This window comes from Schistocerca cancellata, chromosome 2 (genome assembly GCF_023864275.1).
Source record: "Schistocerca cancellata isolate TAMUIC-IGC-003103 chromosome 2, iqSchCanc2.1, whole genome shotgun sequence".
In the NCBI taxonomy this organism is placed as follows: Eukaryota; Metazoa; Arthropoda; class Insecta; order Orthoptera; family Acrididae; genus Schistocerca; species Schistocerca cancellata.
In genome coordinates this window covers 569099121-569123669 of record NC_064627.1, presented here as the reverse complement: position 1 = coordinate 569123669, position 24549 = coordinate 569099121, and the positions used below count along the sequence as shown (strand labels likewise).

General features: G+C 41.8%; 1 protein-coding gene across 1 annotated transcript; it reads right to left on the bottom strand.

The window, feature by feature from the left end:
• Positions 1–16270: 16270 nt before the first annotated feature.
• LOC126162169 (uncharacterized) lies at positions 16271–22658 on the bottom strand. Its single transcript, XM_049918481.1, has 3 exons — positions 22541–22658; positions 18746–18831; positions 16271–16679 (listed from the first exon to the last, which is right to left on the bottom strand). Exons 2-3 carry the CDS (start codon positions 18818–18820, stop codon positions 16473–16475), a joined length of 282 nt encoding a protein of 93 aa, XP_049774438.1. The 5' UTR covers positions 18821–18831; positions 22541–22658; the 3' UTR covers positions 16271–16472.
• Between the last annotated feature and the right edge of the window lie 1891 nt (positions 22659–24549).

Below are 24549 nucleotides of genomic sequence, written 5' to 3'. Positions count from 1 at the left end.
ATGGTGTCCAGAAGAAATATCCACCCCGTCGTACTCTTACGGATTTATAGACAGCCCTGCAGGATTCATGCTGTCAGTTCCCTCCAGCACTACTTCAGACATTAGACGATTCCGGGCCACGTCGTGTTGCGGCACTTCCGCATCCTCGCGGTGCCCTATACGATATTAGGCAGGTGAACGATTGTCTTTAGCTCTTCAGTGTCGAAAACAGCTGTAATAGAGATAAACTTCTGAAAAGATTTGAAATTGTGTTTAAAAACCGATGGAAGTCGCTAAATGCTCCTTTCCGATGAATATAATCTGGATTATTTGGTCGCCGTGATTTACCCTGCCTCAAGATATCTAATATTTGACTTATTGTGTCAAACCTTTAATACCCCTTAATGAACATGTTATGGCAGCATTTTAAAACTTTGAATTCGGTCTGTACAGTAATTGTACGAAACAATGAAAATCAAATTTTCGTTGCCGCAGTAGGCCATAAGGCAACTTGCAACTGTGACTTTGACACTGTTTAACTATTTAGTAAGATAGCTTTCGGAAGTCCCTCCCGGGAATTGGACCTACACAATGACAGTTAAAATACTCCACGTAATCAATAGTCCTCAGAAAATGTGACGTGCACAGTACTTGAGAGATACAGATAGAGTCCTAAAATCACAATGAATCTGCACAGGAATGATCCGTACTATAACTCACTATAATATATTTTTGTCAGCTGCTTGAGTGAGATTCGTATAACAATCCATATACGATAGTAATTCAATAATCTTACATAGGCCTCAGTTTAAGCAGCTCCAAATTTTTACTGTAACATCACTGTAGATCTTCTAGCTTATGAAATTAGTTAGTAAAAGCATAAAATTATTTAAAGGGGAAAACAATGTCCGTCCAGAATACATAGGGTGATTATAATTATTAAAATTCCATTTCCAAAACTGCTCAAAATGACGTCAATTTGAACGGAACGTTTTCGAAGAAGGAGAACCATTATGGAAACAAAAAAATTAACGAAAAAAAATTGTTCACATGGATCTGAGCACTTTGGGACTTAACGTCTGAGGTCATCAGTCCCCTAGAATTATTTTCAGCCATAATGGCTATGTTTGTGGACCGTGACTGTGTGGGATAATTATTTATTTCAAGTTTCTGCTACCAGTCACTTTTTATCTTATTTTATGCTTAATCTAACATAACGCAAAGCGTTTCGAACATGTTCTGTTCATTTTCAAGCGTTAATACATAAATACATACATAGATAAATGTTACTTAAAATTAAAGTCTTAAACTAGAACACTTTGCCCATTGTTTTTTAATTTTGTAATGTAGCTGCTGGTGTGGCATTTGGCGGGAAGGGGGGGGGGCAGTGTATATCTAGAAATCGAAATCAGAGATGTCTTCTGCTGGTTTCCTTCTTTGTTGTTGACTGTGTATATTACAGCCTGTATCGAAAGTAGATAGATTTGCTTCAGTTAGGTGTTACGAAAACAGTGTGAAGGGTTTTAATATGACAGTTGAATAAGCTGTATCTCGATTTCAACTTCTGGCAGAAGAAAGTGGACAGCATACTGAACATATCTTGCGCCAGTCGCACGAGGGTTAAAAACCGATTTCATTGTTGCTTTTTATGCGGTTTTTAGACTAAGGACAAACAAAAACAGATTTTTCCCACCTGATATGGTGCGATCTCGCCGCGGTTGATGGTCTTACCTAAATAACAGAGCCACAACTGCTGAATTCCAACTTGTGCGGTCATACACATGACACAACACCATTAGCTTAATGTGCAGCTCACAGCATAGCTGTCGTATTGCAATTCATCAGTCACTGTAGCCGAAACCATTTATGTTATGACGCTGTAGTGGTGAAGTTCTCTTTTAACTTTTTTGTTTTCATTACGTTCCCCCTCCTTCGATGATATTCCGTTCAACTCTGGCGTCATACTGACCAGCAGTTCTTTGTTTACAGTGTTTTGAAACCTGCAATTTTAAGTACAATCACCCTGTGCGAGACTGTCGTCGATCTTAATTTTGTGAGCGCATCCTTATCCACTGTCAGAAACGTGTTCCTTACAGTAAATACACTACTGGCTATTAAAATTGCTACACCAAGAAGAAATGCAGACGATAAACGGGTATTCATTGGACAAATATATTATACTAGAACTGACATGTGATTACATTTTCATGCAATTTGGGTGCATAGATCCTGAGAAATCTCTACCCAGAACAACCACCTCTGGCCGTAATAACGGCCATGATACGCCTGGGCATTGAGTTAAACAGAGCTTGGATGGCGTGTACAGGTACAGCTAGCTGCCCATGCAGCTTCAACACGATACTACAGTTCATCAAGAGTAGTGACTGGCGTATTGTGACGAGCCAGTTGCTCGGCCACCATTGACCAGACGTTTTCAATTCGTGAGAGATCTGGAGAATGTGCTGGCCATTTTCTGTATCCAGAAAGGCTCATACAGGACCTGCAACATACGATCGTACATTATCCTGCTGAAATGTAGGGTTTCGCAGGGATCGAATGAAGGGTAGAGCCACGAGTCGTAACACATCTGAAATGTAACGTCCACTGTTCAAAGTGCCGTCAATGCGAACAAGAGGTGACCGAGACGTGTAACCAATGGCACCCCATACCATCACGCCGGGTGATACGCCAGTAAGGCGATGATGAATACACGTTTCCAATGTGCGTTCACCGCGTTCCTGAACCCACCGATTCAATATTCTGCTAACAGTCATTGGATCTCGACCAACGCGAGCAGCAATGTCGCGATACGATAAACCGCAATCGCAATAGGCTACAATCCGACCTTTATCAAAGTCGGAAACGTGATGGTACGCATTTCTCCTCCTTACACGAGGCATCGCAACAACGTTTCACCAGGCAACGGCGGTCAACTGCTGTTTGTGTATGAGAAATCGGTTGGAAACCTTCCTCATGTGAGCACGTTGTAGGTTTCGCCACCGGCGCCAACCTTGTGTGAATGCTCTGAAAAGTTACTCATTTCCATATCACGGCATCTTCTTCCTGTCGGTTAAATTTCGCGTCTGTAGCACGTCATCTTCGTGCTGTGGCTATTTTAATGGCCAAGTGAAGGCTCTTTGCTCAAGATTTTTCAAACTTAATTTTTCTTTGCTTCTTATAAAATCATTCTACCAAGTATGTTCAATTGTGTCATCTTTCTGTATTTATTAACAACATGTAAAACATGACAAGCTGTATCGCATAGGGGTTTTCGGTTTAAAAAAAAGTCAGCAAACATTGAATTTGCCTTTCGTAGTCTCCAGCTTCTCTCGTTTTCCCGTATCGTAGTTGCTACACCTACGAGTTACTGACCAACTTATACATTTACACACTGACTGCAGGGGATTTTATACAGACCAGCCTGTACTACAGGTGTCATTGAGGCTTTATTATTGAATAATAATTTAGCTACATCGTTGTTATTGTAAAACACAGGTCTGGAGTTGCGATACTGTTTTCTTCATACCTATCTAAAATTTTTATACCAGTTTATCTAGTTTCTGGTTACTTCCTTTTAGCCAAGCGAAGTGGTGTTACTTTACGTATTTTCTTCTTCCATAGAATGTTATGGTTCAAATGACATTATGGGACTTAACATCTGTGGTCATCAGTCCCCCAGAACTTAGAACTACTTAAACCTAACTAACCTAAGGACATCACACACATCCGTGCCCGAGGCAGGATTCGAACCTGCGACAGTAGCGGCCGCGCGGTTCCAGACTGAAGGGCCTAGAACCGCATCGGCCGGCTAGAATGTTATGAATCAGGTCAGGGCTATATCCATTGTTGAAAGTGATGAGTCTGAGGTCCTATAATTCAGTTTGAAATGGAGGAACACTTGTAGCTCTTATAGTTTGGCATCTCTGTCTCAAAAAATAACGTAAAAATAGTGAAAGACAGAGGACGCGGATTTACACGGTTCGCAGATACACATGACACTCCCTCTGCTCATAAGTGACGTTGTGGGGATATCATCGTTGACTATAAAAGTAAAGTAGCGCGAGGTCGACATCGGTGCCCGTCATGACTTGGTTCCCAGGGATTTCTTTTCCTCATTTCCGGCGGATGCTGGGATGGGTCATCAGCGACTGCCGGCTAACAACGGGGCAATGGCGGATTTCCTTCATCATCATCATCGTCTTAGTGCTCTAGTGAAATGGATATCGACAGAAAATTATAAACATTTCTACCTACTGCCCTGATATGTCTTTATGAGACGAATACTTGCGCTGTTGTCGTGGTACATCCCCGCACTTTTGTTTTCTGAATAGTTGTTTGAATGCACAGAGGGAAGCGGTGTGTACCTCCAGAGCTCCAGCTGATAACGAGCAGTATTCCAAGAAGACACGCACACGTCGGGCGGGATGTCACGCCTTTGTTCTTCAAGCACGCACGGAACGGCGCAGCTTCGCAGTCTGCCGATACCGACATGTTTCCTCTTACATTGCTGCCTTCAACGAATGTTTCTCTCTAGAGGGCAATGCAAATCACATTTGTTATTTTGTAAAATTTAAATGGCACGAGATTCTTCTCAAAGCTTTCTGTATTTTGGTGTGTTCCATTGGAACTACGATGTTTTTACCTTTTTCAAACACAATCAATTTTTGCCCCGTGCATCCTATTATTCAAGTTATATCACATTTACCTACAGAAAACTTTCCATGTACACTTTATTTCAGACATAAATGTCTTGAAAATCATCAACGAAGTCTTAGCATACCGTGTAAGGATTCGTATTTTTTTGCATTTCCAATTATCACAGTAAATGAACTGATTCACTGTATGTGAGCGAGTCTCGTAAGCCACATTTTGCAAAATATACATTTCATCGAGTCTGTCTGAAGTCCTGTAAGATCATAGTCATTTCCTTTACATGCTTTACTGTAATTATTTTGTCTGCTTTTTGTATACTTACAGTCCCTTCGCTCGTTTCATTTTTAGAAATGACTCTATCTAAAGTGTCTGTCTGTCAGTACAGCAGTTTTTTTCCCCTTCGTTTTGGAACGGAGGCAGAGGTGGCACATGCAAAATTTCTTGTAAATATTGTGTAGTACAAGATGAGCCTTTATCCAGATTGGATGTCACTACTCTTTCTGGCAGCTTTCTGTCCTTCAACCTTGCAGGCGCTCTTAGGTCTGCATCTTCGAAGGTATCAGCTCTGCTACTAATACTTATCAACTCAACATCTAAACTCCTGAAAGCTTCGTCCAATATTTTCTGTCGATTAAAGTGGAAAATACCACAAGCCTCAAACCCTGTGCAAGCGTCTGAAGGAGTATCTGCTCTCTGCCATGTCTCTTTTAACTGAGGTCCGAAGTGAAAATGTGAAACTTTTCTGTCAGGGTATGATTGCATTGTCGTCACCTTGTAGAAAAACTATTCAAACGCCTAAAGACACACGCTATAGGGGCTGTAGTAATGTGTCGAGTGAGGTGACAGGCAAATCAGTATGACACTGCGATTAATAGCCAGTTCTAGCACATGTGGATCAGTGTTATGAGACCAGCAGCCGTCCCGAATTGTGGTTACCTCAGGATGGATTGCTCTATCAGCCAGAACATGAAGAGGTCAGAGGACCTACACGTAAATATTGCAGCCGTTGGGAGGAGAATCTATCCATTCATGTTTCTTGTTTTCCCCTTTAAAACAAACCTTGTAGTGAGCTATTACTGTTATTGTCTCTTCTTTCTCCATTCGATACGATTATGCAAAATGTCTCTCAGTGTTTACAACATCCAGTCCGTGATTCATTTGAAAACGTTTTATTGAGGAGGTTTGTTTTGGTTTGGATATCGAATGTACCTCAAAATAATTCGAAATCTCACATCTAAAGGAGCTATATATCTGTCTCTACCCTACTTCCTCTCTATGTCAGATAATCGTCCGAAAAAAGACTGGAGTTAATGCCATCCAGTCATTTCCGCATCACGGTTAAAGCGGTGCAGGATACAGTTACGGCCAGAAAAAAGAAAACGCAAATTTTCGCAGAGCTGCCTGTAGCTGGAAATCCTGAAACTTGAGGACTGCTTACGTGGTTAAAGGGTTGCCCCTCATTTTCCGCTCCAAGAGTATACGGAACAGTGTTTTAGTAATGACAGTAAGTTCCGTTGTCAGTACAATATATCGTAGACATTAGCACTATCGTGCCAAGACATATTTTAAAACAAAGTCAGGATCTGAATTGTAAAATGAGGTCAGTATACATTAAGAAATTAGTATTCCTCGATTTGAGTATTTATTATAGACGCCATTATTTTCTTGGAAGAGTAATGCAGTTTTTAAGAGGAAACAAAAAATTTAAAGATTACAAAAATTTTGCTTTTTACTGCAAAATTAAAATGATTTCCTCTGAAACATAAAACGGATTCTGTCCCAACTCTTAGTCTGAAGTCCCGTTTCATGCTTTTTATCATATTTTTCTCTTTGTGTCATTTAAGGTTAAGATAAGACACAGGTAATTTTTTGATACTCTGAAACAGGTCGTACTCTTGTTCTAATATATTGTTCCATGACCATCTGAAGATGTTCTTTACTGTCTGAGACGCCCTCACGTAAATCCGAATCAGTTTCTGCTATAAGAAAAAAGTCAGATTTCGATGTGTAAATACAATGTGGCATCTTCACTAAGCAACGGGGAGAGACGTCTAGTTGTGTCACATGACCAAACATGGCCTAGAACGTCGGTTGCTGAGGGCAATGAAACTTTGACACTCAACCTATATTCTACATCAATAGTTATTTTAATTCCAGTTTTGATTTTCCTTTGTAATAATGGGGTGAAACGTACTCTTTTAGAAGATTAACAACACGAACACTCGGTGGTAGCCCTAACTTTCCCGTTTAAAAGACAGTATAAACAGTATCGATGCAGGAATGAATTTGATAATTTTCTGTTTCGTACTCACTCAGCCACGCAGAATCTTTGAAGACCACACTCTAAAACTCTCAAGTTCACAGTTTTTTACGGCTACGAGATATTTGAAGATCTTAGTAAGATCTTTGTTTCACAGAGTTCAGTGATGACTAAACAAGCAAGCTAAAATGAGAAAGCGTGTGCCTCAAGCAGAAAACATCTACAGATAAAGATGTAAACAATACTGCGAATCGAATAGTGGCTGCATGCCTAAAGTTCAATCCAGCTACGTTTTCTAGAAAATAAAACTAATGATCATCAAATATAAACATAATTCCAATGTGCATAGAAAATGAGATGGTCTTGCACAAATAAAATGAAGAAATAACGGTGTTGTACTCAGGCCTTCTAAGGTCTTATTAAGTGACCAATTAGGAGCAGGAAATTATCATAATCATCCCTTACAAATATTGAAATCCTTTGTAAATATTAATATTGTAATTTATTGTTTGTCGTCTTTGTATACTTTACGTATCCTTCGGCTGAAGAGCGGTTTGATTCTATCACCCATCCCCACACGTATAGTGCGAGGGGGGCGAAATGACAGTTAAAAAATGTCATCTTATTCATCAGTGCAACTTAATTTGAATCAAGATGGCTTATATTTTGTTGGGAGAAGAATGTTATATCACTTGCATAATTACATAAACTAGCAGAATTACGCTTAAATCAATCTGAAAACATGTGTTTTTGACAGTTGCTCAGAGAGCCTCATATCTCATTCCTTTCATTGTTCTTGTTGAATTTAAAAATAAAGTGAACAACATCGCGATACGTAGAGTGTGTCAAGAGCCGTGGATACACATAATACGAAACGGATGCGATACTAAAACGAAGTTTTCGGCAAGTGATATCACGGTATGGGTCGACTGTTTTGTTGTATGAGATGTTGTTGTTGTTGTGTCCTTCAGACCAGAGACTGGTTTGATGCAGCTCTCCATGCTACTCTATCCTGTGCAATCTTCTTCATATCCCAGTACCTACTGCAACCTACATCCTTCTGAATCTGTTTGGTGTATTCATCTCTTGGTCTCCCTCCACGATTTTTATCCTCCACGCTGGCCTCCAATACTAAATTGGTGATCCGTTGATGCCTCAGAATATGTCCTACCAACCGATCCCTTCTTCTAGTCAAGTTGTGCCACAAATTTCTCTTCTCCCCAATTCTATTCAATACCTTCTCATTAGTTACGTGATCTACTCATCTAATCTTCAGCATTCTTCTGTAGCACCACATTTCGAAAGCTTCTATTCTCTTCTTGTCTAAACTATTTGTCGTCCACGTTTCACTTCCATACATGGCTACACTCCATACAAATACTTTCAGAAATGACTTCCTGACACTTAAATCTATACTCGATGTCAACAAATTTCCCTTCTTTAGGAACGCTTTCCTTGCCATTGCCAGTCTACATTTTATATCCTCTCTACTTCGTCCATCATCAGTTGTTTTGCTCCCCAAATAGCAAGCCGGCCGGAGTGGCCGTGCGGTTCTAGGCGCTACAGTCTGGAACCGAGCGACCGCTGCTCTTCCACGTCCTTTGCTGTCTCTGACAGAATTACAGTGTCATCGGCAAACCTCAACGTTTTTATTTCTTCTCCATGAATTTTAATTCCTACTCCGAGTTTTTCTTTTGTTTCCTTCACTGCTTGCTCAATATACAGATTGAATAACTTCGGGGACAGGCTACAACCCTGCCTCACTCCCTTCCCAACCACTGCTTCCCTTTCATGCCCCTCGACTCTTATAACTGCCATCTGATTTATGTACAAATTGTAAATAGCCTTTCCCTCACTGTATTTTACCCCTACCACCTCCAGAATTTGAAAGAGAGTATTCCAGTCACCATTGTCAAAAGCTTTCTCTAAGTGCCAAAATGCTAGGAACGTAGGTTTGCGTTTCCTTATTCTATTTTCTAAGATAGGTCGTAGGGTCAGTATTGCCTCAAGTGTTCCAACATTTCTATGGAATCCAAACTGATCTTCCCAGAGGTCAGCTTCTAACAGTATTTCCATTCGTCTGTAAAAAATTCGTGTTAGTATTTTGCAGCCGTGGTTTATTAAACTGATAGTTCGGTAATTTTCACATCTGTCAATAGCTGCTTTCTTTGGGATTGGAATTATTATATTCTTCTTGAAGTCTGAGGGTATTTCGCCTGTTTTATACACCTTGCTCAACAGATGGTAGAGTTTTGTCAGGACTGGCTCTCCCAAGGCTATCAGTAGTTGTAATGGAATGTTGCCTACTCCCGGGGCCTTGTTTCGACTTAGGTCTTTCATTACTCTGAACTCTTCACGCAGTATCATTTCTTTCATTTGATTTTAATCTACATCCTCTTCCATTTCCGTAATATGTCCTCAATATGACCTGTGCACAGAAGCTCACTGAAGAACACAAGCAGCAGAGACTAATGTTTGCTCAGTGGGCGGAGGATAGGGAAGAAACTCTCAACAACGTTTGGTTTTCAGACGAGGCGCATTTTCATTTAGACGGCCTGGTTAACAAACAAAATGTACGCTTTTGGGCACTGAAAACCCACAAGTGTTTCATGAATGACAACATTATGCTCCGAGGATTACAGCGTGGGCAGCAATTTCAAGTCACGGACTTATTGGACCCTTTTTCTCTGAAGAAACTGTGAACAGCGAGCGTTATTTGAGCATGCTTCGCAATAGCTTCATTCCACAGCTTCTTGCTACTGCCTTGCCCTTCAACACGCAATGGTTCATGCTAGATGAAGCAAGGCCACATACTCCAAACACTGTGTTTGAGTTTTTACACGAGCATTTCGACATGCGGATCATTTCACTCAGGTTTTCAGGTCACTTCAATGACGGTCAAAATTACCTCCCCCCCCCCCCCTCCCCCCCAATAGCACAGACCTCAATCCATGTGACATTTTTTTCTTTGGGGGTACCTAAAGGAAAAAATTTTCCCGAAACGTCCACGTGATTTAATGAAGCTCAGAAGACTTATTCTTCAAGCTTGCAGTGAAATTATGGAAGACATGTGCCACAGGCTAATCACTAACTTCAGTGTTCGTTTGAAGGAAGCTAGGAAGCGAAATGGTGGACATATTCGACATGTGATGAGTTAGAACAAATCTCCATGGACGGCTCTTCATTGTAGTATATGTTCCTTTCAGATTGTATTGACAATAAAGTTTATATTCAAAAACAAAATGGTAACACGTTTCGTGCGCCACCCTGTACTTTAGAATTTTGTTACGTACACTTAACCACCAAAATACTAGTCACGTTTACAAGTCTTCATGTGTGGAAATTGATGGGCTAAATTTGTCGGGATTATTACGTTTATGAACAGAGCGGAATACACAGCGTATCCGTAAAGATCCGCTATCATTAAAAAAAATAACAACTTAGAAACTTTTAGAGATGGGATATCGGGGTTTGAAGTAAAACTAAGCAGCTCTTTAAAGTGTTTCTTCTGTCTCGCCAGAATTTCAATATGTGCCCCACTTGCCGCTCGCCGAACATGAAGGCGTTATTCGTTTACTGCCCATGTGCGGGTCAGTACTGCAGCGTCAACAGTTCTGACTGCTTCACTGTATTGTGTACATGCGATTCCAAAAAAAGAAGTCTATAGCGTAACTTCGGAAAGCTCAGGGGCCGTGCGGTGGAACCATCAAGACCCATTCGCCTCTCAGGAAATGTGTCATTCAGCACATCCTGCACGATGAAACCCCAACGTGCGGACGATGATGGACGGCTGCAGCTCTTCTATCTGTGGTAGCAGGAACTGTACGAGCACGTTATACATCTACATCTACATCTACGTCCATACTCCGCAAGCCACCTGACGGTGTGTGGCGGAGGGTACCTTCAGTACCTCTATCGGTTCTCCCTTCTATTCCAGTCTCGTATTGTTCGTGGAAAGAAGGATTGTCGGTATGCCTCTGTGTGGGCTCTAATCTCTCTGATTTTATCCTCATGGTCTCTTCGCGAGATATGCGTAGGAGGGAGCAATATACTGCTTGACTCTTCGGTGAAGGTATGTTTTCGAAACTTCAATAAAAGCCCGTACCGAGCTACTGAGCGTCTCTCCTGCAGAGTCTTCCGTAACGCTTTCGCGATTACTAAATGATCCTGTAACGAAGCGCGCTGCTCTCCGTTGGATCTTCTCTATCTCTTCTATCAACCCTAACTGGTACGGATCCCACACTGCTGAGCAGTATTCAAGCAGTGGGCGAACAAGCGTACTGTAACCTACTTCTTTTGTTTTCGGATTGCATTTCCTTAGGATTCTTCCAATGAATCTCATTCTGCATCTGCTTTACCGACGATCAACATTATATGATCATTCCATTTTAAATCACTCCTAATGCGTACTCCCAGATAATTTATGGTATTAACTGCTTCCAGTTGCTGACCTGCTATTTTGTAGCTAAATGATAAAGGATCTATCTTTCTGTATATTCGCAGCACATTACACTTGTCTACATTGAGATTCAATTGCCATTCCCTGCACCATGCGTCAATTCGCTGCAGATCCTCCTGCATTTCAATACAATTTTCCATTGTTACAACCTCTCGGTACGCCACAGCATCATCTGCAAAAAGCCTCAGTGAACTTCCGATGTCATCCACCAGGTCATTTATGTATATTGCGAATAGCAACGGTCCTATGACACTCCCCTGCGGCACACCTGAAATCACTCTTACTTCGGAAGACTTCTCTCCATTGAGAATAACATGCTGCGTCCTGTTATCTAGGAACTCCTCAAGTCCCTTTATTGCTTTCTCTGCGCAGAAAAATGGTCCTATAGTACGTTAGGCCACACCATACTTGTATCACAGTTGTGTTCACGTGTATTGTATGGGTTTTCTGAATCGTAAATCCTAATACTGACTTACAAATTCAGAAATGTGATACGTATCTTCATCTGAAAACAGGCATTTTTCATTTAGTCTTTGTCAGCATTGTGGAGGCTTGTATGGAAGACGCGAATGCATACCGCAGGGGTCGATGGTTTGGCTGCATTGCTGGGACCATTTGTACTTTGTACGCAGAAACGCGTAACCGCTGACGTAACGCTTTATGGCCATCTGATCCTGCTTCCTGGCTTCACATGATGCACGACGATTTGACTTCTAGTGGGCGCGTTCAAATGTAGCTTGCACTCTGTGAACACTTGCTTGTAACAAAGGGGCACAACGACTGAGAGTAAGGTCTTTGGCACCACCTGTCTTGTTAAAGTTTGGAAACGACGTCATTATGCTTGTTTATGCAGATACCAAACTCACATTCATCTTAAGGAAATGTAACTCATCCACGAAGGAAGTGGCTTACAAGGCGCATGCTCGACCGATTCTTGAGTATTGTTCATATATCTGGGATCCCTTCCAGATAGGAGTGATATAAAAGATAGAGAAGATCCAACGAAGAGTGGTGCATTTCCTCACAGGATCGTTTAGCCGGCGCGAGAGCGTTACGGAGACGCTCAACGACCTCCATGGCAGACGTTACAAGAGAGGAGTTGTGCGTCACACAGAGATTTACTTTCCAGGAAGTGTCGTGCAACATATTACTTCTCCCCACATACGTCTCGCGTAGTAACCACGAGGAGAAAATTCGATAAATTAGGGACAACACGGAGGATTACCGGCGACCAAAAATATCCTTTGAGAATGGGAAGAGTTACTCAAAATATAATACCATAAGAGATAAAAGAATGAAAATAAGCAAAGTAGACTAATTTTCGTGTCGAACTGCCACATACTTCAGATATCGTTCGAATAGTAAAAATAGCAGCGTTAAGTCTCTGAACAAGATCCTGAACGTGGGCTTGCCACGAAAGTTTACTATCTATCTGAACATCTAGAAATTTGAACTGTTCAGTTTCAATAATTATAAGACCATTCTGTGAAATTAAAACGTCGGATTTTGTTGAATTGTGTCTTAGAAACTGTAAAAACTATTTCTTACTGTGATTTAGCGTTAGTTTATTTTCTACAAGCCATGAACTTACGTCATAAAGTGCACTATTTGAAACGGAACCAATGTTGCATACAACATCCTTTACTACCAAGCAAGTGTCATCAGGAAACAGAAACATTTTAGAATTACCTGTAATACTAGAGGGCATATCATTTACGTAAATAAGGAACAGGAGTGGCCCCAACACCCCTCGGGCACTCTGCATCTGACCGTGCCCCACTCAGAACACACGTCACAGCCATTCTCAACATTGTGAATAACGAATAAGAGATGAACCAATTGTGAGCCACTCCCCATTTTCTATAAGGGTCCAACTTCTGGAGCAATATTTTGTAATCAGCACAATCAAATGCCTTACTCAAATAAAAGAAATTTGCCTAGCGTTCGAAACCTTCTGTTTAATCCCTCCAGTATCTCACAGAGAAAAGAGATTATAGCATTTTCTGTTATTAAGCCTTTTCTAAAGCCGAACTGTATATTTGATATCAAATTATGTGATATAAAATTATCAAATATCCTTGCATACACAGCCTATTCAATAACTTTAGCAAGGAGTGATACCACAGAAATAGGCCTAAAATTGTCTACTTTACCCCTTTCTCACTTTTTATAAAGCTGCTTTACTACTGAGTACTTTAATCGTTCAGGAAACTGACCATTGCTAAGGGAAAAATTACAAATATTGGTATGTACAGGGCTATTATGTGCAGCACAGTACTTTAATTTCCTACTGGGCACTGTATCATATCCATGAGGGTCCTTAGTCTGCAGTGGTTTAATTACTGAATCAGTCTCCCCGTTGTCAGTATCACAGAGGAGCATTTCCGACAGCAGGCTGGGAAAGGCATTTTCCAAGAGAGTTATATGATCTCCTGTAGAAACAAAGTTTTTATGTAATTCGCCAGCAATGCTCAGAAAATGATTGTTAACTACTGTACGTAGATCTGACTTATCAGTAACAGAAGTATTTTTACTACGAACTGACTTTATATCGTCGACCTTGTGCTGCTGACCAGACACTTCTTCCACAATTAACCATATGGTTTTAATTTTATCCCGTGAATTAATTATTCTGTTTGCGTAGCACACACTCTTTGCCTTCCTAATGACGTGTTTAAGCTTCTTACAGTTCTATCTGTAACGGGTTACTGTAGCTTGGTTGTGACTTCTTCTAACATTTGGATATAATTCCCACTTTGTTCTACTTGATATTCTTATCTCACTAGTCAGTCACCCAAGTTGCCTTTTACTACTAGTACTCCTTTTAGAACGTTCTAATGTAAAGCAACTCTCAAAGAGCATGAGAAATGTGTTAGGGCAAGTATTATATTTGTCACCTATGTTATCGGCACTTTAAACGTCCTGCCACTCTTGTTCCTTAACGAGGTTTAAAAAACTCTATATTGCCGTTGGGTTAACTTTGCTATATAGTTCGTAATTATATATAACATTTGTTTGACTACAAAAGCCTTTTAGTATTGAAATTTGTGCATGATAATCTGAAAGGCAATTCACCCTATAACTAACAGAATGCCCATCTAGTAATGAGGCATGAATAAAAATATTTTATATGGCTGTGCTACTGTTCGCCTGCAACCTGGTTGGAAAGAACACAGTCTGTATCAAATCGTGTGAGTTTAGGAGATCTTACAACTTCCTTTATCTTGCACAATCACATATAAAATTAATATTGAAGTCACCACATACAAATAATTTTTGGTACTTACTATAAAGTGAACCAAGAACCCTTTGTAGCTTGAGCAGAAATGCTCAGAAGTTAGGACTTAGGGGACCTATAAACAACAAGAATTATAAGTTTAGTTTCACTAAATTCAACTGCCCCTGCACAACTGTCTACAACTCGGTGTAACGTTCGACACCAGCTGGCAACTAAACTAGCAACTGAACTATAAGAATGGTACCCAGATGGGAATCGCTGAAAACAGCCTCCTGGTGGTCTTCATTCGTCGGCGGCCTGGAGGTTCTTCATTGCTGGCGATGTCCAAAGTACCGCTAGCGGCACCCGCAGGAAGTTTGAGGTGTCGGCTCCGGCAGTATAACACTGCTCAATATCTTGATGTAATAGATCCCCATGTTCCCTTATAATAGTCCCTAGATTCTCCACTTGCTAATCTAGGTGATTGCAGACAATGTTCATCTTCATATATACGTTTTACCGAAGCTCGCATGTCCACAACATTTCTCCCATCGCGTCTGTTTAATTGTTTTTGTTATCAACAAAGTTCTTCATAGTTTCCTTAAAATAAAACCTAACTGCCTCTTCCTTGGTGCTCAAATTCCTAACGAATTCCTTGTCACTGAGAACGATGCTAGTTTGATGTCCGTTGAACACCCTTGTTTTGATATTCTCGAACGGCTAAGCAGGGAAAGAGGAGACTATGGTGGCAGACAATTTTCACTAAAATTCAGTGTTGCAGTCTAATTGCTACATCAAGTCATCCATTGTGTATAGTAGTGGAAATTTTATCCTGCTAGGGCTAAGAACTAGATAATTAACAATAATTGCCATCTCTGCTTCCACATTTTTACGGATGGGTCACTCCTCCTGTGTTCAGTAATTCTGTTGATCTCCGATAGCGTGAACAAATGGTGACGTGTCTCTCTTCTTAAAGTAGGAAACTGAACATTTTTAAAAATGGTTCAAATGGCTTTAACCACTAGCGGACTTAACAGCTGAGGTCATCAGTCCCCTAGCTCTAGAACTGCTTAAACCTAACTAACCTAAGGGCATCACACACACCCATGCCGGAGGCAGGATTCGAACCTGCGACCGTAGCTGCAGCGCGATTCCGGACTGAAGCGCCTAGAACCACTCGGCCACAGCGGCCGGCGAGAAAATTATCGTAAAGTGACAAATGTTACATTTGTGCTCCTGATATTTTAGCAAATTAGGTTTGTGCATCACTTTTATGCCACTATGGATTGTACAAATTAAATATAGATTTTTTTCTCCATAAGTGCAGCGCGTCTGTGTATCATGTTGTGTTTCGTATGACAGAAGATGTAACTAACCTGGTTAAAAATGTTTTGCGTAAGTTTTGCATGACTTGTTTACACTCTTCCTATTTTTTAGGCCAGGAACACATTTCACCTGCTCGTAGAGTGTAGCACGCATTGCTTTACCTGGAGTGATGGATGTGTGACGCTCTGCCGTCTGTAGATCTGGTACACCATCTTGCCTGTCTGTAATTTTTTGGTGGTTTTCCATATACATTCAGGCAAATGCCTATCTACGACTCAGAAAATACAATAAACGAAAAATTAAAATGCGATGACACACAGAACGTATTAGTGAAACAGGCATGGCAGTCGATGTAAATCAGTAAAGAAGTACAAAGTTGATTTTTGTTAGATTTTTATTAAACTAAAAATGAATAAATTAAGCTTAATACTTTGGTTAACGTAATAATAGGCAGTACTTTGGCATTACGAACATAATGTTGGTTCAACAACTGGCAGTTTTCGGCATTTAGTTTCCGAAGAGAGGTGGGACGCTGGTGAGCGGCGATCACCCACACGCGACGCAGCGGCCGTGCTCGGCTACCACCTGTGGGAGAGGCGGACGCCCGCCGAGTACTTCGGCTTGCCGGCCGCCGGCCCGCGGTACACCCTCTGCCAGGAGCCGTCGGCGTCCACGCGGGTCCTGCCGTCGCCGCTCTTCCACACGTTGCCCTGGCCCTGCACCCCCACCACCGTGCCCACGCCCTTCTCCCTGTGCACGTCCACGTCCACTCCGCCACGGTCCTCCTGGAACGAAATGACGTGCCGGTAAGCAGGTACATCAGCTTCTCCGATTTCAAAAAATTAGCTGCAGCATCTGATCCGAAACGGTGACATATTTCTTGTATATCTTATTCGAATATATCACTGGCAATAGTATGCGATGTCAATGAACACAAAATGAATCAAATGAATAAAACAACCATTCGTGAATTTTTTTATCTGTATTACCATCACCATTTTTATTTCGGCTCTGCTTAAAGAACTTACAGACTAACAGTTTGTGTGTTTTTCCACGAGCCTAGGAGGCGGCCAGCAGAAAACAAATCAATCAATAGGATCGCCAACAAGTCAGCTTCTGAAATATCGCGCCATTTGTACGACGCCATCCGTTGCAAAAACACGACCTAATCTACCCGCCCTCCGAATGGATCCCCACCTGCACTAGTTTATAGACTAATATTTCATGCATCACAGCCTATACAGATCAAAATCACATGATAAAGTAAACTAAGAAATAACCACAAAATCAAACGAACGCTGTAGCACACACACGAACTAAACGACATGTTGGAAAGAAAATACACTAACCACATCTACAGCAATAGCAAACTAGCAAAAGCGTCGTATACATCTGGTATGTAGCTTACGAAGTCATGATTCGAAGAATATATCGATGTATCGCGTTCTTTAGTGAAGGCGACTTCCCTCGAACTCGCACACATATAAAAACGATTACTAAACACGTTCGTTTTAGCACACTCCGCCACTGGGTGCCGTTTGTGTGCTGTACATAGAATACGAAGAGGAACCTGCCACTCTGATAGCACTAGGTAGAAACGTAAGTCCCTACAATCTTGAAGAAGTGTCGTGGTGCAAGCCCAGCGAACTTAAGATACGGCCACTAACGCATTGTAGGCATATGAAACGTGTTTACAGCTACACCATAACTTCGCAAGCACTGAACGCATGAAACTCAGCTTCCTCCGTTGATTCACGAGACTCATAAGACTGTAGACAGCGGACTACAAGTTGTTGCCGTGTTTCTTTCGGTTCAATAAAGGCTTCGGCTTAATGGAAAACTCAAATACGAGCTTGCGCAACTCAGGACGGAGATCGATACATTTAGTAAAGATGGTGAGACATTGTCAGGAGCGGAAGTTGCATCTTGTGTGCCTCAAGTTCGCTTGAAAGTTGCTGTCTGCGATGCACAGGAGAGACATGGCAGACGTCGTCTGCAGCTCTCAGAGACTGGTGACAGAGCGCTAAAATCGTCACAGATTTGGTACGTAATAGGGGAAGACTTGGTAACAACTAGCGCTTGGTGCAAAGAATAAATGTAATAACAAGACGCTTAAATGGACGAAAAGATGCCTGTCTCATTAGACTACACTGTTGGCGTTCAGACATTCGAATGAGACACAATCCTCATGCACCGTCGAGTATGTGACCGGCGTGATTGAGGATGAAACGACTAGAAAATAAAGCTGCGAGAAGCTATTTCCACAGTGAGATTTATCGGAAGGAAAAGGTCACTTTCGAGTCACGTTCGACGGTTTGGGGCTATTACCAAATTGGAGCTGCTCAGGTTTGTGTAGTCGACGCAAGATCTTCAAATAAAAACTCATTAAATTCCAATAGGAGATATCACAAGAAACGCACTGCGTATTTTGGAGAGCTGTTCTTTGAGTAACTTGAGATTCAAAACGTACTACGTCCTGCAACATACAATTTACAGCCTTCAGATTTCTGTGACTACACCTTGCATATTGACCACAGCGTTGAAATTAGATAAATTGTGTGTAGAGACACCGACACATACACTCTCCGTGTAGTAGAAGCACATATAGCAGGAAAGAGGGGGAAGGGGGAAAGCGATTCAGGTACGCTATAGGCCCTCAACCAAAAAAGTGAACAACGGCTTACCGAAATTTAAATGCAAATGAGGATTTAAAACTAACACTGCGAAAGAGCCCCGTTTTGTGTTTGTGTTTATTAATAAATTTCATTGTCACACACCACAGTCGATTACTGGAGGGATTAAGAGTTGTTGCTACCAGAAAAAGGAAGTGTACGAAGAATATGGCACTCACCTTGTCCTTGGGTGAAGGGAACGCGCAGCTGAGCGCTATGGCACTGAGTACGACGAGGAGCACCGCTGCCTTCATACTGGTTCAATCTGGAACGGAAACACTTACGGTTAGGATAGGACTACATTAGCAGGTGAACGAACACTGACCAAAAAACGTCCAATAATGATCACTCTTGCTTAAAGCTTAACATTTACATATGTTTAAATGTCCAGCCGTGCTTTGCATCATGCCTAAATATCCACGTTTTAAAGAAAGGAGTATCACAGTCACTATACACTCTATTCGGACACCCTTACGTAATGTGAAACTGAACACTAGATGTCGTGATAGGCGGAACCGCCAGTGTTAAAGGAGGTGGGGAGTAATCGGATATCGCCTGGGCAAAAAACCCACTATGGACATTTGGGCCCTTCTGAAGCTGCCCAAGTGGACTGTTGCTGGTGTGATTCTTAAGTAGAAAAGCAAAGAAACAACCACAGCCACAGCAAGACCAGGAAGACGTACTGGCGGACAGGGACTGCGGAACATTGCGGAGTGCATTTGTAAAAATCGCATGAAAGCAGCAGAAGGAATTACTCGAGAGTTCCAGTGCTACCTGCAGCACAGCTAGAGAGTTAAAAAGAATTGGGTACAATGGTCGAGCAGCTCATCATCAACCACGTACTTACGTAGTCATTGCTGAGGGACGCTTGAGGTGACGTAAAGACAGACGCCACTGGGCAGTGCATGACTGAAAACGAGTGGAGTGATGAATCACGCTGTACCCTGTATCAGCCCGATGGAAATGTTTGGAAGAACAGACATAATGTCTTGTGGGATAACAGCAATCACTGATTTTATAATGTTACTTAAAATCCGTCTTGATTGCAAAAAGTTTTTTATTATTCATATGACCGGTTTCGGTTCATTCAGAACCATCTTCAGATCTGATGTTTCAGTTACAAGAGTAACCCGTCCAAATCCAGCAACTTTCACATGCTACGTCACATAAAAAATGTGACGTAGCATGTGAAAGTTGCTGGATTTGGACGGGTTACTCTTGTAACTGAAACATCAGATCTGAAGATGGTTCTGAATGAACCGAAACCGGTCATATGAATAATAAAAAACTTTTTGCAATCAAGACGGATTTTAAGTAACATTAGGAAATGTTTGGGTTTGGCGAATGCATGGAGAACGTTACTTGCCATCATGTGTAGCGCAAACAGTGAAATACAAATGATGTGGTGTTAGAGGAGGCCGAGAGTACCGTATTGTGTTGTCAGTAGCAGTGACGGCAGTAAATGGTAAGCGGGTGCTGTTCATGGTCAACGTGTGGTCTTCTCATTAAGTTTATGAAGGATATGAAGACATTTTACAGCACTGTGTGTACTGCGTACCGTAGAGATTACAGTTCGTAGACAATGGTAGTTTGTATCAATCCGACGACGCATTTCCTGTCAAAGAGCAGCATCTACGAGGCAAGGGTTTATGGACTGTAACGTTCCTGAGGCAAACCTGCTTGCCGAGAGTACCGACCTGAACAAAATGGAAGGCATTTGGGATGAGCCTGGACGTCGATTTCGCTCCAGACCCCAGCGTCCAACATCACTTATTACTCTCTGGTTTCGGCTTTTGAGTACGAATGAACTGCGTTTCCTCCACAGGCAATGAAACACGTAACTGAAAGTTTCTCCAGCAATGTTCAAGCCTTGTTAAAGGCGATGTATGAACACACCCCACGTTAATACCGACTAATAGGTGACCGGATACTTTTGCTCAGATAGAGCACCTTTGGTCGTGTGTAAAAACTTATAAGCGCATTCTTTAGGTGGAGAGCCTTGTCCATGTGAATAAAAGAACAGCGAACAGCAGAAGGATACGAAACCATGCGAACTCGACAAAAAAATCTACATTCTATGCTGCATAACGGACATAAATCATAAACAGAGTGACGCGTAATAGTTACGGATTGTCCTTTAAAAAAAAAAAAAAACGAGCTGGCAATCACATACATGAAGTTTCCTCCTTTAGTACGAGTTTGCTAGACTCTCGATTGTATATCGATGGACTGAATTGAGGGAGATCTTGCTGTGATGAGAGAGTATTGCACTCGCTGTTGGACATCTTGATTTGGAAACTTAGTAACACATTAAAATTGTATGCCGGACCGGGACTACAGTATGAGGTCTCATCTTTTGTGGATAATGCTATTGGCATCTGAGCTACTCATGCGTAAGTCACGAGTCTCCTTCAACATATCAATTCTTCCGTCACATCTGTGCTTCGTTCCGCAGGCTGAACCAAGCAGAGTGAAAGTTCCACTAAAGAGCGAACGATGGTCAATCATTGTTTTAATGAACCGTTTCACGTAAACGATAGCGCAATTTATCGGTTGACCACTCACATCTCTCCTATATTTCTGTTACTGATTCGTTCTGAATGACGTAATAAATGCCTGGAAGTTAAGGTCGCCTACCACGCAAATGACTCTTAACTTCTCCATCGTCAACAGTGTGTACCAACAATGAAGTGGACACATTAGGAATAAACAAAGCAAAGACTATATTGGAAACACAAAAATACAAGGTCGAAGAAGTGAAGGAATTCTCTTATCTGGGCTGCACGATCAAGTAATATATCCGAAACAAGACAGCCGTCTGAGGCAGCGGAAGATTGGTTGATTTGGGGGAGGGGACGAAACAACGAGGTCTTTCGTCCCATCGGATGAAGGAAGGATGGGGAAGGAAATCGGCCTTGTCCATCCCGGCATTTGTCTGAAGCGATACAGGAAAATCATGGAGAACCTAAATCAGGGTGACCGGACGCAGGTTTGAACCATCGTCTTCACGAATGCAAGTCCATTGTACTAACCACTGTGCCACCTCGCTCGGTCAACAGCAGAAAAACACATTTTCAATGAAAACGTACGCCACGTTCACACGATTTACAGAATGTTTTTATGAAAAACTGACTGTTGGGGAACATTGTATGCAAGTAGTATGTGGCCTATGGAGGCATTCGAGAAACTGAAATTCTAAGCATCCGATATCTGTCGCAACAGAAGAATTATAAGAGTGTGTGTAATAAGCTTGTTAAGGAATGCATCTAAAATCCTATCACGAGAAGCGATTGGTCACAGAAACGCTCCCAAGGCAGTTAGGAATAGGCAATAGTAAGTAACAATAGCTGGACAAATTTGTAGGGAAAGCCCAAGTTTAAAGATGTGTAACACATTAATGAGTTGTACTAGATACAGATAGATGAAACGGTTCGAGCAGCTTGAAAAGACAGTCGGGGGTATCAAACTAGCCACAATATTGTTGACTTAAATGTTATAAAACAGCTACTATTCATAAATCGCCTCGTGTTCTTTAAACAATCGGATTTTCATGTATAAAACACTTTCAGGATCTGATTACGTCACAAATGAGACAATGTGTTAAATATTTGATGTTAAACATGTAAGCAAGAAAAAGTTTAGGAAAGGTTTGAAATTGTGCTTACAGTTTTTTGAAAGTCGCTAAGTGGTCTCTCTATCAAACACTGGACGAATATATTATGGATAATTTGCGCGCCGTTAATTACGCTGCCTCATGATATGTACACAGTTTCTATTGGCTTAAACCTATGTAATAATTTTCAATTTTCAAATTCGATGAAAAATTGTATGAAATATTGAAATTAAATTTTTGTTGTCCCTGGACGCCGTTACATAGGCATCCTACTACTAGGACGATGCCTCGGGTTAGCCGTTTGGTAGTATAGATAGTGAGGATCTGCGTGTTCACAACGTCTAGTGCTATCTGAACTTACCGGAGCTCCTGGTGCTGCTGCTACTGTGTGCGCCGGGTCCGCTGCCTTGGCTGTACTGACGGTGTACTGCGCCTGCTGCCATTTATACAGGACGGCGGTAGCCCGTACTTCCCGTCGGTTCATCCCCGGCCGGTACCTCGGCGGCACCGCTATTCGAGCTGAGCCGCTCTTGCCCGGGACCGCGTCACCGTGACGTCAACGTGTTCCACCAGAGGCTGCGTTTCACCCGGCGCGCTGACAGGGTCTGACTCAAAGAACGAACGACCTTGGCCTCGCCGGCTCTCCGAAAAACTGGTGATAACTACGTGGGAGAGAGGGGGATTACTATCTTATTAACTCCGCTAGTTTCCGGGACCGTATAACATCAAAAAGCCCAAAGCCCACATCGTTGTTCCGAGAATGGCTTGTGAAAGGAAGATAATGGGTTTCTATGTGAGTTTTATAGCTATCTACGCAGATGTACTGCCCTTATGAGAGAATTCTGCAAGATATCCAGGAGTTCTAACCTACCCATGCATAGCGACCTGCCACTTTTAAATCGTAAGAGACTGAAATCACGCCATCCAACTCTGTGCGATGCTGCTGATATGGTTGCTAAGGATTTCAAACCTCTTGAAGAATGGAAAGGTCGGTGGGAAGCAGTGACAGATGTGCGCCTGCGTAACATCTTCTCAGGTGCTAAACTTCCAAGCGGATTCGACCTACCACACAAGACCTGGACTACTCTCAACAGAATCCGTACCGGCCATGGCCGATGCAGGGATGCTCCCTTTAAGTTGAAGAAGCTGCCTAATCCAGCCTGTGACTGCGGGACTCCATACCAAACTGTTCACCACATTGCCAGCGAATGCAGGATTCGAGCCTATCACGGTGCTGAATGTTACTTCCTGCTAGCAACTCCAGATGCAGTGCGCTGGATTGAAGGACTGGATATTCAGTTGTAAAGGCAAACTTAAGTTTCTTGTGTGTCAATATGTACATATGTATATGTAATTTAATTTTATGATGTGTCTGTATTAGCCATACGCTAAATAAATAAATAATGGCTATCGTTGACGTCACTTACTTCCAGTATTCTGACTTCCGAACAAAAAGTTGCTTGCATAGGTTCATCACACCTCAATCAATCTTATTATCAAATACTCATACTTTCTAATCTATATATTTTAATGTTTTAGCAGTTAATCTAAACCGAAGAAACAATTTTAGGTCACCTTCACTGATATTGTGAGACAGGAGAGGGAAGAAACACGGTTGTATATCGAAAGCGTCCGTTTTGTTGCCGCTTAGGTTAAATACTGGCACCCTAAAATACATAACTTTAGATGAATGACCCTCTTGTATTGCGTTTTGACGCTCGAAACCGAAAACAACACGCCTAACAATATTTTAAAGCGGCGGACTGAGGTTTCATCTATTTTGGACATTTCTGAATGCCGTTACTGTGATTACAATTAAATCTACAGACAAACAACTACGAAAAGTCGCTGATGAAACCCACATCTCTAAGAAGCGGAAGCTGAGTCATAACACAAGGGGTAAAGTTTGGAAGTGTAAATTTTCAGCTTATAACATTTTGTAAGACTGCTGCTGGTATCGTCAATGAAATAATGTGGTGACGACAAAAACAACCATTGTGTTTAGTGGCGAACAGAGACTCAGAACCATGAAATAGTGCGATGTAAGTAACTGTGAAAGAGCTGGATGTGTGAGAACTTCAGCAACATTTGACTAACGCTAGCAGTTTTGTTCAGTACATGTAACAGGGGAATGGGGACGTCATACGAAACTTCCAGTCCATTTACGACACACAGTCACATCGTACATCTCTTCTCTACGCAATTCCTTACAGATAAGTAGAAACAAGGCCCCCGGAGTAGACAACATTCCATTGGAACTACTGATGGCCTCGGGAGAGCCAGTCATGACAAAACTCTACCATCTGGTGAGCACGATGTATGAGACAGGCGAAATACCCCCAGACTTCAAGAAGAATATAATAATTCCAA

Bases quoted from the DNA above. Each gene is read 5' to 3' on its own strand.
- LOC126162169 (XM_049918481.1), bottom strand. From the start codon at position 18,820: ATGAAGGCAGCGGTGCTCCTCGTCGTACTCAGTGCCATAGCGCTCAGC. The intron at 16,680-18,745 runs GTGAGTGCCATA...ATTTCGTTCCAG, and splicing joins TCCCTTCACCCAAGGACAAG to GAGGACCGTGGCGGAGTGGA.